This window comes from Dunckerocampus dactyliophorus, chromosome 5 (genome assembly GCF_027744805.1).
Source record: "Dunckerocampus dactyliophorus isolate RoL2022-P2 chromosome 5, RoL_Ddac_1.1, whole genome shotgun sequence".
NCBI classification, from domain to species: domain Eukaryota; kingdom Metazoa; phylum Chordata; class Actinopteri; order Syngnathiformes; family Syngnathidae; genus Dunckerocampus; species Dunckerocampus dactyliophorus.
Window position 1 is genome coordinate 7,267,567 of NC_072823.1, and position 16,655 is coordinate 7,284,221.

A 16,655-nucleotide genomic window follows, 5' to 3' on the forward strand; every position below is an offset into this window, starting at 1 on the left:
TGGTTGCATTTTCCCTCATGAATACACACAACCCATTAGCTAATTGCACACATGTGGATGTGGAGGCACTTGAAAACAGCAGCACTCTGCTTTATGCGTAGCCATTCTGGAGGCTCAGGTCTGTTTATATAGGACGATGGGGAAGCCTGGTGGTGGTGTATTTGTTGGGAGAGTGATGGGGGATTGAACATGAAGTGACGCTGTCTTCAGTCACTGACAATGTGGAGCCTGAAGTGCTTGTCACTACCAATTGCTGTGTCATATATAGAGACTGGCACTGTACATTGTGGCCCGAATAAAAGGAGATACAAGAGACAGAAGTGACTATTTAACTTGTATTCATTAACTACTTTTGTCTTTCTATTCTTTGTCTTTCCTCAGAGGGCATGTGCTAATTGTTAGGATGAAGGAGGAGAGTTTATTCCAACGGAGGCTTTCTCTGTGTCCAAATGCCACTTCCCCACCCAAAATCGACCCCCGCCCCCTCACCAGGAACTTGTCCTTTGGAGACTACAACCTCAGTCCAGGTAAGCGGCCGTGTGCAAATAAGGCATAGGCAGGCTACGGGTTTCAAGGTATACGACGGTATGAGAAAGTCAATGTTTGAAAACCACTAAAATGTGCCGTGATATCATTCCTGCGGTATGAGAGAAAGTAAAGGTCCACACATCCACTCCCGCACTATTTCTCGCAACCGGAACTGGGCTTTGATGCGTTGAAACCATTACCTTATTTGCATTTTGCGTTGCTTCTTTTTTTTTTTTTTTGCTAGGAAAATATTTATGGTATTATTAGAGTTGCAGGATTAGCCACAGTAGACGGCATCAACAACTTCATTTGATTTATTTATTAAGAAAGAATTCAGGTATTTTTCGTAATTATTTTAAATACATATATTCCACTTCCGTCATGTTCTATATTATACTGCTTCAAAATGACTGTTCAACAGAAAGGGTTTTTTTCCCACTTCAATAAAGATATTTCAAAATAACCCATTTTGGAGCTGTAATTATAATACCGTGAATCCGTGATATCACAATCTCACAGCGGCCCATGTCTAGTGCAAGTGAAGAGTTTGTTTACCAAAAAAAAGTACATCTTTATTGTCCTTTATCAGACCAGAGTTGGTTCAGAATATATACAACCAGAGAGAACCTGTTGCAAATGAATTCTTAGACTTAACAGCTGATCAATAGCCATGCTTTTATTGTGTGTCAGCTGACCGCCTGCCTAAGTTCATGTGTCTACGTGTGACTTGTGTGTTGTGGGTTCCCACCAGGCAGTGAGGCAGACAGGCACGATCTCTCAGTGATGACTAATGAACTTAGTCCTGCCCAGTCACCAGGCAGCAAGGTAAGAACACAGTTCCTGGTTGGGCAATTCCCTCAGCGTGATGCTCTTTAACCTGATCTACCTGAGAATTTCTGGGAGTGCAGCACATGAATGTAGCGGAGTCGCCTAAAAGCTGTGGAATGGAATTGTTTGTACCAAGGTCATGTAGTAACCTCAGGTGAAACTAATATATTTTTAGACCTGATGCTTACCCCTCTTCGCTTATGTTGTATTTGTCCAGTCTCAATTTGTTTGCCTTCGTCCTGTCTCAATTTGTTGGAATCAAGTGGTCACGACATACAGTATTTTTGTGGCAAAGATTCAGTTTTCTTGTTTCTGCTGTCTTGTTTGATGTCTTCATCAGTAAAAGTTGCATCTCTCCTGTCCCTGTTCCAGTCTGAGTCAAGGATGTTTAATGGTCTTGAGAAGGATTGTCCCTCCCCGACAGAAAAGCTTGCTCGAAAGGAGTCTCTTAAGGTAATGACCACCCCACCCCACTGCCACCCCCCATTTTTCCTGTTGTTTTGTGGTGCAAATGGCCCCCGTGCGGCACTTTGGACACCACAGCTGTATGAGTTGTTTCCTTTTAATGAACTCTGCTTCTGCCTAGTGTTTGTACTCTTAGATTGTTGGTTGTACTGTAAGTTTGATGAGTAATCTATCATTTTCCTGTTTGTCAGGTCCAAAAGCAGAATTACCGGCAAGAAAAGAAACGGGCAGCCAAAGAATTGTTTAGTGCGCTGAAGGACCCGAGTGTTGTCATTATGTCCAACTGGCTAAAGGTGAAGTCATGCACAGCTTTCTAAGCTTCACTCAAACACAACAGCCACTCAGTAAATGAGCAGACAGCTCTAGGCGTGATTTAGAAATACATTTAGTAAGAAAAGCTTGTTAAGCTGCAATTATGTGAAATTGGTTCTTTGTTAGATCATATATCCATTTTCTGCCAGTACTTGGTAGGGGTGCAGCAGTATAGGAAACCCACAGTACGGTCCGGTCCATTCCTCGGCATTTAGGCTGTGGTTTCGGTAAAAAAATTTTGTGCGCAAAGAGAACCTTTTTTTCCTGTCTTTATTATTATTATTATTATTATTATTATTATTATTATTATTATCCAGTGGTTTTAAAAATGAGGTTTTGCAATCTACTGGCAATAAAGTAACAAAATTCTCAAATGAAAAATGAAAATACTGATATTGGATACAGAAAAATGGAAGGATGTGGGGGGCCACTTTGATATGTACATTAAGGATGCCAAAACTAATCCAATGTAGGTTGGTATATTGTACTATTAGCTATATAAGCTGTATGTTATAGGTGACAAAGCAAATTAGTGTAATATGGAATAATAGCTCATTAGAATGAACAAAGAACAAGCTGTGGGCCGAAAATGGCCCGTGGGCTCACTTTGGACACCCCTGGTTCAAAGTGTTTCTTTTTAGGGAAGTGCAAGTGCAACAGTAGGAGTTTGAACAAGGGGATGATTATTTGATTCCTTAAAGTTCCTTACCTGAAGCGCAGCGTTAATAGTTACAATGAATGAGAACAATGGCAGCACTTTGCTTTCATTTTATGCACTCATCCTTGTACCTTTACCCAGATGAAGTGTTCAAAAACAGGTGCACCGCACCTCTAAATGGGGGACACGAGGCAGGGGGGCCCGTTGGCTGTGTAGAACTGCTGGGTCCAAGTCGACGGGTGGGGCCCATGCGGCTGTTGTTGCCTATACTCGCGGATATATACTCTGTCCTATTCTCTGTCGCCTTTTCATTCGCGTTTAGACAGACTGTCCATCACTCGAATTATGCAGTGTGGAAAATGGGACATTACGTGGCAAGGAGGGCTTATTGCCAGCACACACGGTGCAAAATGTTTTGGGAAAAAAAAAGGAACAGTACATAGTAAAATAAAAACACAAAAACCGTTGTACCCCTAGTAGTTGGCCTTAGTGACTTCTGTAGGCGTGTTTTTATAAAGCCAAGCATACCATAATTGTGGCAAAAGGTGAACCGTCATAATTTTGGACATATTGCGAGCAAAATGGGGTTGAAATTGAGCTCCTATGATGAATTAAAAATGAATGGTATACATGTGAAAACATATGATGCATTACTCAGTGCAAAGACAAACTGTATATCCGTCCACCTTGAGACAGTCTTTGTTGTTAATGTCAGTTTCAAGCATTTTGAAGTGATAGTAATATCTCGCTTTCTAATTCTTTGCTGTCTTTAAGATCCGTGGCTCTTTAAAAAGTTGGACCAAGCTGTGGTGTGTCCTGAAGCCTGGAGTTCTCTTGATCTATAAGACCCCGAAAACAGACCAATGGGTTGGTACCATCCTGCTGAGTGCCTGCAAACTCATCGAGAGGCCCTCAAAGAAGGACGGCTTCTGTTTCAAGCTTTACCATCCACTGGACAAGTCCATTTGGGCTGTCAAGGTCAGACATGTTTGTAGTCTGGGCAGTCCCGACTGGTTGGTCTCCAATTTCTGTTTTATATTGTTTCTTGTGAATGGCTGGATCAGTGCCATTTCTTCCTGTTTGAGTCTCTGTAATGATACTGTATATACTGTAAAGTGTGTGTGTGTGCATGTATATGCATATGCATATGCATGTGCATATACTGTACATGAATATATGTAAAATGTAAAATATTACCAAAAACACCGTAGAAAGGCCCATGAACTACATAAGTGTGCCATACCATGGACATTATAAATTATAGTGGTAGGTTGCTGTCATTCATTTATTAGCCTTTCACAATGTCCGTATAAATCAGGGGTGTCCAAAGTAACATGAACATTAAAAAAAAAAAAAAAAAAAGTTGTAATCTAACAAGAAAAGTTGTAATTTTACGAGTAACATAATATCAGGAAAAATAGCAAAGTTGAAATGTTAGTTGAAATTAGCAGTAATGTTAAAATATTAAATTAGCAGAAATTTTTAAAGTCATTACTATGAAAACAAAAACAGGGGAAAGTTATGTGGGGGGGGCGGGGGAGTTATAATGTAAAGTCAAAATATTATGATTATATTATAATTACAAGAAACAAACGGGAGATAAGAGCAAAGTTGATACTAATAATAGGCTTTTTTACTTATATCAGCTGAGCAAAGCTGAGATGCAGTTTTTTCTTGAAATATATCTAACTTTTTAACATATCCAAATGTGTTGCTTTACAAAATGTCAAAAGGGGCAAAGTTGCATCCTTTAATTTTTCACTCTGTGGCCCTGGATGGAAAAAGTTTGGACACCCCTGGTATACCTGTAGGTCATATTTTTATTATGTTTCAGTCAGATTACATGACATGATTGTTGATTCATATGATTAGGGTCCCAAAGGAGAGAATGTTGGATCCATCACACAGCCTTTACCAAGCAACTACCTGATTTTCAGAGCTGCTTCTGAGTCTGATGGTGAGATGTTCTTTTTGTCAACGTAGCAGTTTTAGTCTTAGTTTGTTTGTATTGTACACACTCTTTCTTTGAATCTTTTTTTTTCTCTTTAGGTCGATGCTGGATGGATGCCCTGGAGATTGCACTCAGTTGCTCCAGCCTCTACAAGCTAACGGCCAAATCAGGAAAAGATGGAGATATCAGCACCGCTTCAGAGTCTTCCCATTTTCTCCATCTTTTGCAGTCTACCGCACTCACAGACGCAGAGCTTTTGCAGTAAGTGATGCACTCACTCACTGATGCAGCTGCATGCTCTGCAGCAGGGTTTCCAACCTTTGTTGAGCCAAGGGACGTATTTTACATTAGAAAAATTCCACAGCACACCGCTAAGTGTGCCATGACCTATTCTGTTGAGTGAATGGCAACAGGTGAATTACCTTCTGCCATCTTGTGGAAGAACATTTGCATTTGCCGGTGTATTATTTGTGATAAATAATCAATTTTGTACCAATTAATTGAAATTGGATAATTTTCCCCGTCACACCTGATGATTTCTCATGTCACACTGGCTGAGAATCACTACCCTAGAGTCCATCTCAGCCGTTACCTCCAAGTTTGCCCTCAGCATCAGTTGTGTCGCTCAAGTTGTGTGCTTGCCAGTGCATGCACAAGACAGTTCACCCATATTTGTCTCTTCCTTGTAGTTTGCGTTCATGGATGATTTCAGTGTATTCATTTTAATACTGTATTGTGAAAAAGCCTGTATACCAGGGGTGTCCAAACTTTTTCCAGCAAGGGCCACATAGTGAAAAATGAAGGGATGCAACTTTTGCCACTTTTGATATTTTGTGAAGCAACACATGCACTAGATATGCTATGAGGTTGCACTAGATATGCTATGAGGAAAAAACTGCATCTCACCTTTGTTATAAAGGTGAAAAAGCCCATTATTAGTATCAACTTTGGCCTTAGCTTTTCCATATTTCCTCTTTGGACACTCCTGCTGTATACTGTTAACATCCCGTGATACAGCCAGTTTCTCCACGCCCTCCCACGTGGATGAATACACTCTCTAATCATTTATCAAGTTCTACCAGTTGTAGCCAATCACAACAGCAGATGGGATCACATGGCTGACAGAAGCAGGAAAGACAGTGGAGAATGTGAACTATCCACTGTGTTTCCGTACAGCGCGCCTTAATGTACACGTAGGTGTGTAGCAGTCATCATAGCGCCACCATAGCGAGTAATTTTTGCATAAAAAGTTGGAGGAGACCTGACCTTATTTAATGGGACTTGTTGGTAAGAAGTTATATTATGCACACTTTAGTTTAAAGGTAAGGGTCGATGCTTCTGCTCCTGAGCGTTTAAGTGTTTCATTATGCCGTGATTTTACGGTGTTCTGAAATGTGATTTTTCTGCTGTGTCATCTTGGGTATTTTGGTTTGGTTTGGTTTGGTTTAGTTTAGTTTATTTGAACATGAAGATTACAATGGAATACATCTCATGAATAATTTTTTTCACAGTTCCACATGTCCAAAAGGAGTAGGAAGCCCTCTGGCTGCACTTTGGACACCCCTGACATATGCCATCTAGTGGCTGATGGGATTGTGTGCAGTGCAACGCCATAATTCTTACAATACAACTGGAGTTGGAAAGGAAGGAAATTAAATAAAGAGTCATACTGACAATATGTACTAACAAAAATAAGCAGCATCTGCTTAGGGCCCGGTGGCCATTGGTGGGGGCCCGAAACACTCTTTAATCCAGGCTAAATCCTGCTTGGGCCCCCAGGTGTCCAGAACCGCTACTGCTTATGTCGCTCACGTCTTACTGTCATTATCTCTTCTGTTACAGGCTGAATGCATCTGTACTGCTCGGCAACCACATGGACCATGACGAATTTTCAGATAAATCAGAGCGCGACGGTCACGATGACTGGGACGCCTCCGCAATTGATAATGGAGGAAGGTTGACAGAGGAGAGCGATGTGGACCAATCAGATGAGGCAGTGTCTCCCATGCCGCAGGGGACAGTTTATGTGGAGCAGGGTACAGAAGAGATGGCTGAGGTGAGATTCTTTGCACACAGCCGTGTGAACTACACTTGTGTTCATACAATGAGTTTAAAAAAAAATCAACAAAAAAAAATCCAGATTTATGAGTATTCTCATTTCAGCAGAGTGTATGTTTTTTGTGTGTCACGTTAGGCTGGGGAAGCGTCACAGGTGGAGACTGTTTCAGAGGAGAACAAGGGTCTGATCTGGGGTATTTTAAAGCAACTGCGGCCAGGCATGGACCTCTCCAAGGTGGTGCTGCCCACCTTCATTTTAGAGCCTCGCTCCTTTCTGGACAAGCTCTCTGACTACTACTATCACGCCGATCTGCTTTCACAGTCAGTAATTCTACTCGCTACAATTTAGCACTTTTTTTTTTGGTGTCACGATAGTATATTTCTTCTTAACCACCTGTGTTTTTTTTGTTTGTTTTTTATAACAATCTGCCACAGAGCTACACTGGAGGACAGTGCATATGGTCGGATGAAGCAGGTGCTCAGATGGTACTTGTCTGGTTTTTACAAAAAGCCCAAGGTATGAGTGTGCTCCATTCAAAAGGCATTTATTACATATGTACTTTAGCATAGGACAACTGTATGCCCCCTTTTGATAACTATATTAAGCATTTTAAAAGAAACATTAAATAAGAAACAAGCAAATAGTAGCATATACATTCATGATACATTAGCGCAATGGTTGTGTCTAATTCTAATGTTAGGACGAATTATAAATGCCTGCCACATTTTAAGGTTTGTTTCTGCTTATGCCAGGGGCGTCCAAAGTGCGGCCGGAAGGCCCCTTGTGGAGCGCAGCTCTTACTTTATTGGCCCGTCGCACATTCTAAAAATATCATTGAATAAGGAAACTGAAAAAAAGAAACGGCAAAAATAGAAAAATCGGCAGTAATTTTACAAGAATAAAGTCAAAATATTAAGGTAGTCTAACATGAAAAAGTTGTGATTTTATTAGAATAACGTTGCAATATTATGTGGAAAAATAACTTCCTTCCAGTAGCAGAAAGTTGAATCATTAAAGAAAAAAATTGTTTTATTTTGTTATTTAAAGTCATAATATAATGAGAAACAAAAAGTTAAAGCATTTGGAAAATTAGGTTGCAGAAAAAGTTATAATACTATGGGTTATAATATTCTGAGAAGAAAATTGACGAAGATTATGTAAGAAGAAAGTTGACATATTGGGGGAAAAACGAAGTTCATATTAATAATAATGTATAATATAATGTATGATATAATCCTGCAATATTTGGAAAATTAGGTTGGGGGAAAAATTTGTAATGTCATGGAATAAAGTGAAAATATTATTGGAATTAAAGTCTTAATATTATGCAAAGAAACTTTACAAGAAGAAAGTTGAAATAGTTGGACAATTTAAAAAACAAAACAAAAAAAACCATCAGAAATGGGAAAAAAAAGCTGCAAATGTACGAGAAGTAAGTCAAAAATTACAAGAAAAAATTGTATTCTAACGAGAAAAAAGTCGCACTTTTACAAGTATAAAGTCATGTTATAAGAAAAACGTCATTTTAGTAGCACAGAATTGAAATATGAAAGAAAAATGTTATTTTTTAAAGTCCTAATATTATGAGAAACAAACGAAACTAAAATAAACATTTGGAAATTGGGTTGCAGAAAAAGCTATAATATTATGAGGTTACAATAATCAGAAGAAAATGTACAAAGATTATGTAAGAAGAAAGTTGAAATATTATACATATTTTTACGAGAATAAACTTGCAATATTATGAGGAAAAATAATGTAATTTTAGTAGCACAGAGTTATTTTTTATAGTCATAAAAATAAATGAAAAAAATAAAATAATATGGGAATAAAGTCATAATATTAAGAGAAGAAAATTTACAAAGATTATGTTATGTTGAAATAATTAGAAAACTTTTTCACCTATATCACAAAGCCGTGATGCGTTTTTTTTCTTGAAATATATATAACTTCTTAGCTCAGTGCAAGCAAGTGGCATCCTTTCATTTTCAGTGTGTTTCTCTCCCTGGGAAACGTTTGGACGCCCCAGACTTATGCTAAAACTGACTCAAAGCATGAGGATAAGTTTTCAGCAAGTATATCGCCATCTTGTGGCATACTAAAGTCATTGCATTAGTTTAAGAGCGGGACTAAAGCACGGTGCATCCCGTTCATTTTGATTTGCTGTAAATATTCATATTTTGGTGTAAGAAATATTGCTTGATATTATTGCTCCAACACCCAACTGTAAAATAAACTATACATGTATTGTTCAGCTAACTTGATACTTTGTTTTGGTTTTTTTTGTATTTTCTAGGGTTTAAAGAAGCCTTACAACCCAATATTGGGAGAAACCTTTCGCTGCTGCTGGCCTCACCCCCAAAGTGACAGCTGTACGTTCTACATAGCTGAGCAGGTAAAACCACAGTGATCGCTGTTACACATAAATCTGAGGAACAGGACTCAAGTAATTTGTGAAACCTACTGCACACACGCTTTTAGAAATGTACCAGGTTTGAAAGAAACATGTATCAGATGGATTCTACAACCCACCTTTCCCATTTTCCGCATCTAGGTGTCCCACCATCCACCCATCTCTGCCTTTTATGTCTGCAATAGGAAGGATGGTTTTTCAATCAGCGGAAGCATCCTGGCAAAGTCCAAATTCTACGGTACGCAGAAGACTACACTTGGTATCGAGTTGTCTCCTACAATGCGTAATAGAGAAGGATAGATGACAGACATGCTGTATGCATGACACTCAATTCATTTATTCAACAAAATGTAATCTAGGGATGCTCCTCCAATCAGGGTTTTATGCTGCCTATTTCTATACCGATCATCCATGAGTGAGATCGGCCGATACTGATCACATGGATTAATTTATTTATGAGTGCATTTGGCCAAAGTTCCTGTTAGACAATTAGATCATTAGTTCAATGACAAGAATCAGTGATGCTTGGGAAAGTTAGTATGTAGTATGTGTTCCACGAGCTCCAAACTAACCACGTGGCTTGTTTTTGAAACGAAATGTCACTGTGGTGAAAAGTCACATTTGGAATCCGAAGACCAGAGGTTAAGCAGATAACTCTAGCTAGCTAGCGAGCTGGCTGGCTGGCTGGCTGCCACCAACGTAAAGTACAGCCAGTGACAGACAGGCAAAGTGTGTAAACAACGATGCAAGAATTGTCCAATGGCAATAGGTTTGGTCAGGGAGTGATCAGACACGCTGGCATTAATTGGCATAGCCTGTGGCAAGCTCAATACGAGACGCGTCTCTACATGACACAGCAGACATGAAGGATTTGCTGCTGCACGGTCATCGATTTTTGTGCTTGGCTTTGAAAGGCTTTATCGGCATACGCCGATCACATGTTTTTTTTACGGAAATCGGCTTATATTGATCGTTGGCGATCGATTGGACCATCCCTAGTAAACGTGTTACATTTTGGGATAGGTTCATTTTTACTTGTCATAAAAGGAGGATTAGGTTCCCACGTGAGCACTGAAATGCTACTCTTTGCTGCAAATAGTTTGTCATTGTACTGTACACTTTTCATTTTTAATTTGCTTCTTGAGCATGTTCTTTTCTCTGTGGTACAGGAAATTCTCTGTCTGCCATTCTGGACGGCAAAGCTCGACTGCTGTTTCTGAGCAGAGAGGAGGAATATGTCATCACCATGCCCTATGCTCACTGCAAAGGTAACCACATCTGTCCACTCACAGCAGTACGGGAATATTATAATTTCATTTTTGCCAATTCAGTTTGCATAGTGCTGAGATATTCTCACGTTGCATGTGTGTCTTCTAAAGGAATCCTTTATGGCACTATGACGCTAGAGCTGGGTGGGAAGGTTACCATAGAGTGTGAGAAAACAAAGTGTTTCACCGAGCTGGAGTTCAAACTAAAGGTACGCAGGAAACGTTCGCTATTGAGTTTCTGCCCTGTAGTCTTTGAACAAAATTTGACATTATGATTTTGTTTGCCACAGCCTTTCCTGGGAGGCTCCTGTGCTGTGAATCAGATAAGTGGCAAGATCTTTGTGGGGGACGAGCTTGCTGCCACAGTGGACGGACACTGGGTGCGTACCTTTCTAGTTGAATATCTGGCACTAGGTTGTTTACATATTGTGACAAAACTCACTTTCTTAAACGCCCTGGTACAAATACATATTCCGTGGTTTCTCATACATTCATTTAATTTTTGTGGCCCGCCACAATTAAATTTGGACTGCTATAGAAAAATTTGGCACTACCTTTTTATTATTATTTCTTTGAGAGATGTACAATGACAGTGCACGCTTACTGTACATGGAGCACACGACACATCATAAATTTTTTTTTTTTTAATCACCTGTATGTGTTATCCAACAACCATCCAACAACCCTAAGTCAATAACTTTATGTTCCCTTGATAAATAAGCTTTAAAAATGTGAGATCATGTTGCACATTTCTTGTGACGCAAACCAAAAAGCTCTATTTTACCCGTTCGCACACAAACACCGAATTTTGCGTCATGGTCAATTATGCATTACCCTCCGCCCTCCTCCCTCCCTTACCCCCACAACCCACCCGCACGGACAAGACCTGTGGAGAAGCACTGTATTCAGCTAGTGAAAAAGACACTCGGTTTTTGCATTTGTTTTGTAGAGATGTATTTGGGATTGAAGCCCGTTTCTGCCATTAAAAGAAAAAGTTTTCCAATAGTAAGTCATAATTATGAGATAAGAAAATTGAAGATGAGATAAGAAAGTCATAATTACGACCAGAAAAGTCCAAATTATTGTACTAGATAAAAAGTCACAATTATGATATAGGAAAGTCATAATGATGAGATAAAAAGTCGAAATTATGAGAAAACGTTCCAAATTATGAGATACAGACTGTGCATGTGACGCCTTCTTCACTAGGGCCTTCATCAAATGGCACTCGGCACATGCACTGTTTGTATATTATAATTTCGACCTGTTATCTCATGATTATGACTTTTCAGTCCCATTTCCTTTTGTCTCATAATTTTGACATTTTATCTCATACGTTTGAATTTCTCATCTCATAATTTTGACTTTATCTCATAATTCTGATAGTTATGACTCTCGTAATTTAGATTTTTTTATCTCATAATTCTGACTTAGCACTGGGGTATTTTTTTTCTTTGAGTGGCGGCAACGTGCTCCAATAGTTGTATGTAATGTATGTTGGTGCGTATTTTGAAGTAAATCGGCTCTAATGTGAAATTTCATTTCAGGACAATGAGGTTTTTATTCACGAGAAGCGGTCCGGACAGCAGGCAACACTGTGGAACCCTAGCCCCGATGTGCGCATCCGTCGTCTTAAGAGAAGAGTGGTCCACTCGGACCAGCAGGGAGAGTTTGAGTCCGAAAGGTAGACCACATCTTCTCTATTGGGGCAAAGTCGGATAAAATAACACAATCCCTTTATTCTATTGGGTTGTCATTTATTTTTTGGTAATGTGTTCTTGACACGACAGACTGTGGCAGCATGTGACGAGTGCCATCACAGACCGGGACCAGGTGCGGGCCACACAGGAAAAGTTTGTTTTGGAGGAAGCTCAGCGCAAAGAGGCCAGGGAGCGGGGAGATAAACCATGGACCCCACGGCTTTTTCACCAGGACCCAGTGACCGCAGAGTGGACATACAAGCATATGGAGTACGAAGACGCACATACAATAAGTCAAATAAAACCTGTTCAGAGTTGAAATGCATAGTTAGGGCTGAGCTGTTGTCTGACCGGCCTCATCATGTTTGCTTTAGGACTCAACTGTGGGAGCCTGAGCGTTGTGTGGTTCAGTTTGAGAGGGATGGAGTGATCCAAACGCAGGAGAAAACGCAAAGACGGCAGCACAGTGGACTCTCGTATACTGAGAGTTGGGCCAGCCAGCGCAAGGTTAGTCACAACACCACAGCTTATCATTAATAACTATAAGACAATGTTAACATTGATCGTTATTTTTGGGGAGGTGTCATTTTTGATACAGCACTGCAGCAAGTGTAATGAAATGGTTTGTGAGTGCAGTTGCACTCTAAATTATTCAACTCCGATTTGTTAATTTGATTTATTTTCAACATTTACATAAAGTAGTTTACAATAAACCAGGGGTGTCCAAACTTTTTCCAGCAAGGGCCACATATTGAAAAAGGATGGATGAAACTTTGCCACTTTGATATTTTGTAAAGCAACACATGTACTGTATATACTGTATGCTAAGAAGTTATACAGTATATATTTCAAGAAAAACAGGTGAATCATCACATTATTGTGGTGGAGGGGTTTTACTGCCTGTTGCCCCTTTCGCACTGCAGCAAACTTTAGTGCTGGTGCAGATTTAGTTGGAGTTGAACCCGTGTTGGTCGTGAACAGGCTCTACACGAGATTCATCCGATCTTCAGGATCGGGATCGGCTGCCGATCCGCTGTATTTTGAAGATCGGATGATCTCTTCTTCCGCCAGATCAGGTCGAACCGGTTGCCGTACAACGTTCGTAACTCTGGCCCACACTCCAACATGGTGGGTGCAGTAATGCTCCTCAAAACTGGTTGCCACTCGACTCCCGCCACCCGCAAGTAAAAGAAAACGCAGCACCAGCATGCAGACATGTCCGCAGTGTACCGTGGTGAAGTTAGTTTCAATTTGGACGTTGGATATTTGGCTTTGTAGCTACAGCTGTAGTCCCCCCTCAGTGTGACCTGACTGCTGTGTCATTGTGTGGGGAGCTCGCACAGGAAGTGCCGCTGTAACCGCTGGTTGTTTATACCAGGGACCGTCAATAAATTACTATTGCATTGAAAAGAGTTTGTTTAAAAAAATAAAAAAAAATTCAGTCATATATTCTAAATCACACCACAAATTGATCTGTAACCATGTCCAATGATTAGTCCTACCCTAAAAGTATTTTGCACCCCCATTTTTTCCAATTTGATCTTTTATTGGATTAGGGACCTGACTCACAGGTTTGTTGCAAGAGCCAAACAATATTGTTGGTCATGCTGTGTAATAAAAAAGTAAATCCAGCAATACTTTGGTTGCATTATTTCTAATGATTTAAAGAGCTACTGTATTTTCATCACCATATTCAAGTCCACAAATTCATGTTTGTAACAAAAGCTTGGAAAAAGGATCGGTATTCGATCGGCAAGTCGATAAAGATCGGATCTGAAGCCTAAAAATGTGAATCGAGACATCCCTGCTTCAGGGGAGCTGTGTCATTACATCACAAGGGTTGCGCCTCGTATCAGGACTTGACAAAAGGGAGATCAGCGTGACTTGCCTGGAGTTTTTATTTTGAAGAATACTAATCTTCCGTCAGAATTTGACAAACTACCTGGCAATCAATAATTAAAAATACTATCAAGTAAAGAACAAATGTTATGTAAGACTACAGTATTTGTTCTTGAACGTGACCATAAAGCAGTGACCAAACACAGCTCTGTCAGGGAGATTAAACACTTCTTACTCCACTACTCCAAAATAAAATACTTTTCGCCCCGACCAATGCGTGATTGTATGTTAGAAATAACCATAGAAAACATAATCTAAATGTAATATGAGTGTGGGTTAAAGGAATAAACCTTGATGGTGACTTACATGTTTCCATTTATAGTGTGTATTTGGTGGAAACACACACCTTAACAGATAGTGATTTCATATTTCGCGAAGGAATTTCAATTTTAATAATCTTCCACATCATTCAATGCATATGATGGACGTTGTGGTTGGCGGTGCAAAATATTTTTATTTGAAAGTATGGTGAGTATTCGAGGCTCATCCTTTTTGTATGCTCCTTTTAACCGTTTCCATTTTGTATCGGTAGCAATTTGCACCTGACCGCTAAGTTGCCTTCCTCTCTCCAGACTGAGGTGAATAGGATGTACAGGAAAGCCAGCAGCCAACCATCAAGCTGCAGCCAGAACACAGAAAGCAGCAGCACCACTCCAGAACCAACACACGAGTCTTCTGATAACGAGGGTGAGGATCACCTTCCCAAACTCTCAAACTAATAGTAACATCGCTAAAGGCAAGTCATGTTTGATTCATTTGTTGCAGTATGACACATCAGGGTAGGTTACATTTTTTTCTCATCACTTTTGATCAGCTGATGAACAGCCTATTTCACTTTAATGCTTGTTTTGTCTCACTCTGTTTTCTTATTTTTGCATTTTGAAGCTCTACTTAAAACCTCCTTAAGATCCAACTGTGCAAAACATAAATTCTTGCAATTTTTCAGCTGGTCTTAACATTTTGATCAGGAGTGTAATTTGATTTCGAGCTCTTCTTGGGCTACGTACAGCATCCATCACTCAGCTTCAATGTATCCACGTGTGATTTGAATTCTTTTGAGGAAGGTATACTTCTTTGTGTTTAATTTAGTATCTCATGTGTGCTTAGGGTTCTCAAAGCATTGTGCACGATGCAGCAAGGATGTGGCTCTCCTCCAGACCTCCATCTCCTCCATCCAGAAGACACAGCAAGACATTCAGAGGTAACAAGCTTACAAACAAGTTGGTTTGGTTTGGTTTAGTTTATTTGAACATGAAGGTTACAATGGAATACATCTCGTGAATCATTCTTTGACAGTTCCACATGTCCAAAAGGAGTAGGAAGAAGCAAAGCTTATTTAATCCTACCCCCCATCCATTCTACATCTAGTACAGTACATGTAGTTCACTTCCTGGATTCCATGTCATGTTTTCAGTGATAGTCAGGATAACACATAATAGATAACGGTTCTGTTCGTAAACTGTGATGTGAGTCATGTTTTAGAAAGTCAGAACTTATCTAAGTCACTCACACTTTACATGGAACACAGGAAGCACATAAAACGATTAAATACAAGAATGAAATGAAAGAGTAATAAAATGAGAGCAACTCCTTTTATCCTTGTGTTTGTCTGGCTAGTATGGAAGCATAACTTCCCAGGTCTTCCCAGCGCACGGAATCCACAACCCCTCTATCATTCATTAGCATTGAATCATCATCATCCTCAATGGTGGTCGTGCACTTGAGACGTGGGCGTGTCTCTTTTCTCTGAGCTTTTTATGATGTTTATCTTCACCTCCACAACGTTTTTCCTTTTCTTTGGCGCACTACCACTCGGGAGACATAATGAAGTGTAAAAAGTGAACTAATAAGCAATGTTATTTTTCCTCAGTGTGGCTGAGCAGACACACACACCGTCTCCATCCGCCCAGCTCAGGGGTGTCCAAATCTTTTCCAGCAAGGGCCACATAGTGAAAAATAAAAGCATGCAACTTTGCCACTTTGATATTTTGTAACACAGCACATGTACTGTAGATATGCTAAGAAGCTATATATAGATATTTCACGAAAAAACGGCATCTCAGCCTTGTCAAATAGGTGAAAAAGCCCATTATTAATGTCAACTTTGCTTTTTTCCACCCATGTTTACTGCAGCTGTTTTTTTATATTTTAACTTCTCAAATAATCTTTGTAAATTTTCTTCTCGTAATATTATGGCTTTATTTCCATAATATTTTTACTTTATTCCCATAATATAACTTTGACCCCAACCGAAGTATTTTTTTCAGCTCAGTGCAACTAAAATGCAATTTTTCCTCATTAGTTTATTCTGGTAAAATTCTTGAAAAAGTCTATCGGTATCCACTTGGCTCTGTTTGTTTTTTCCCATTTTTGCAGTTTTTTATTTTCTAAATATTTCAACTTTTATTTTTGCAATATTATAACTTGACCATAATATAGTTTTTCCGCAACCTAATTTTCGAAAAATTACAACTTTAATTTGTTTTGTTTGTTTCTCATAATATCACGACTTTAAAAAAAAACAGTTTTTCTTTACTCATTTACCTTTATGCTACTAAAATTGCATTATTTTCC

General features: G+C 39.5%; 1 protein-coding gene across 2 annotated transcripts in view; it reads left to right on the top strand.

Moving 5' to 3' along the window:
- osbpl5 (oxysterol binding protein-like 5) overlaps positions 1-16,655 on the top strand; it is a 41,912-nt gene that overhangs the window by 22,921 nt on the left and 2,336 nt on the right. The window contains exons 3-22 of one of the 2 annotated variants that reach the window (XM_054776208.1): positions 382-527; positions 1,280-1,353; positions 1,729-1,809; positions 2,013-2,114; positions 3,566-3,769; positions 4,664-4,748; positions 4,841-5,003; positions 6,585-6,798; positions 6,937-7,121; positions 7,236-7,317; positions 9,098-9,196; positions 9,356-9,452; positions 10,384-10,482; positions 10,594-10,691; positions 10,773-10,862; positions 12,030-12,166; positions 12,273-12,452; positions 12,557-12,689; positions 14,654-14,768; positions 15,189-15,282. In XM_054776208.1, coding sequence (XP_054632183.1) covers positions 404-527; positions 1,280-1,353; positions 1,729-1,809; positions 2,013-2,114; positions 3,566-3,769; positions 4,664-4,748; positions 4,841-5,003; positions 6,585-6,798; positions 6,937-7,121; positions 7,236-7,317; positions 9,098-9,196; positions 9,356-9,452; positions 10,384-10,482; positions 10,594-10,691; positions 10,773-10,862; positions 12,030-12,166; positions 12,273-12,452; positions 12,557-12,689; positions 14,654-14,768; positions 15,189-15,282 — 2,456 coding nt within the window. In that variant the 5' untranslated portion in view covers positions 382-403. Of the gene's footprint in view, positions 1-379; positions 528-1,279; positions 1,354-1,728; positions 1,810-2,012; positions 2,115-3,565; positions 3,770-4,663; positions 4,749-4,840; positions 5,004-6,584; positions 6,799-6,936; positions 7,122-7,235; positions 7,318-9,097; positions 9,197-9,355; positions 9,453-10,383; positions 10,483-10,593; positions 10,692-10,772; positions 10,863-12,029; positions 12,167-12,272; positions 12,453-12,556; positions 12,690-14,653; positions 14,769-15,188; positions 15,283-16,655 lie in introns of those variants that run through there. The other variant, XM_054776209.1, reaches the window with a different exon arrangement.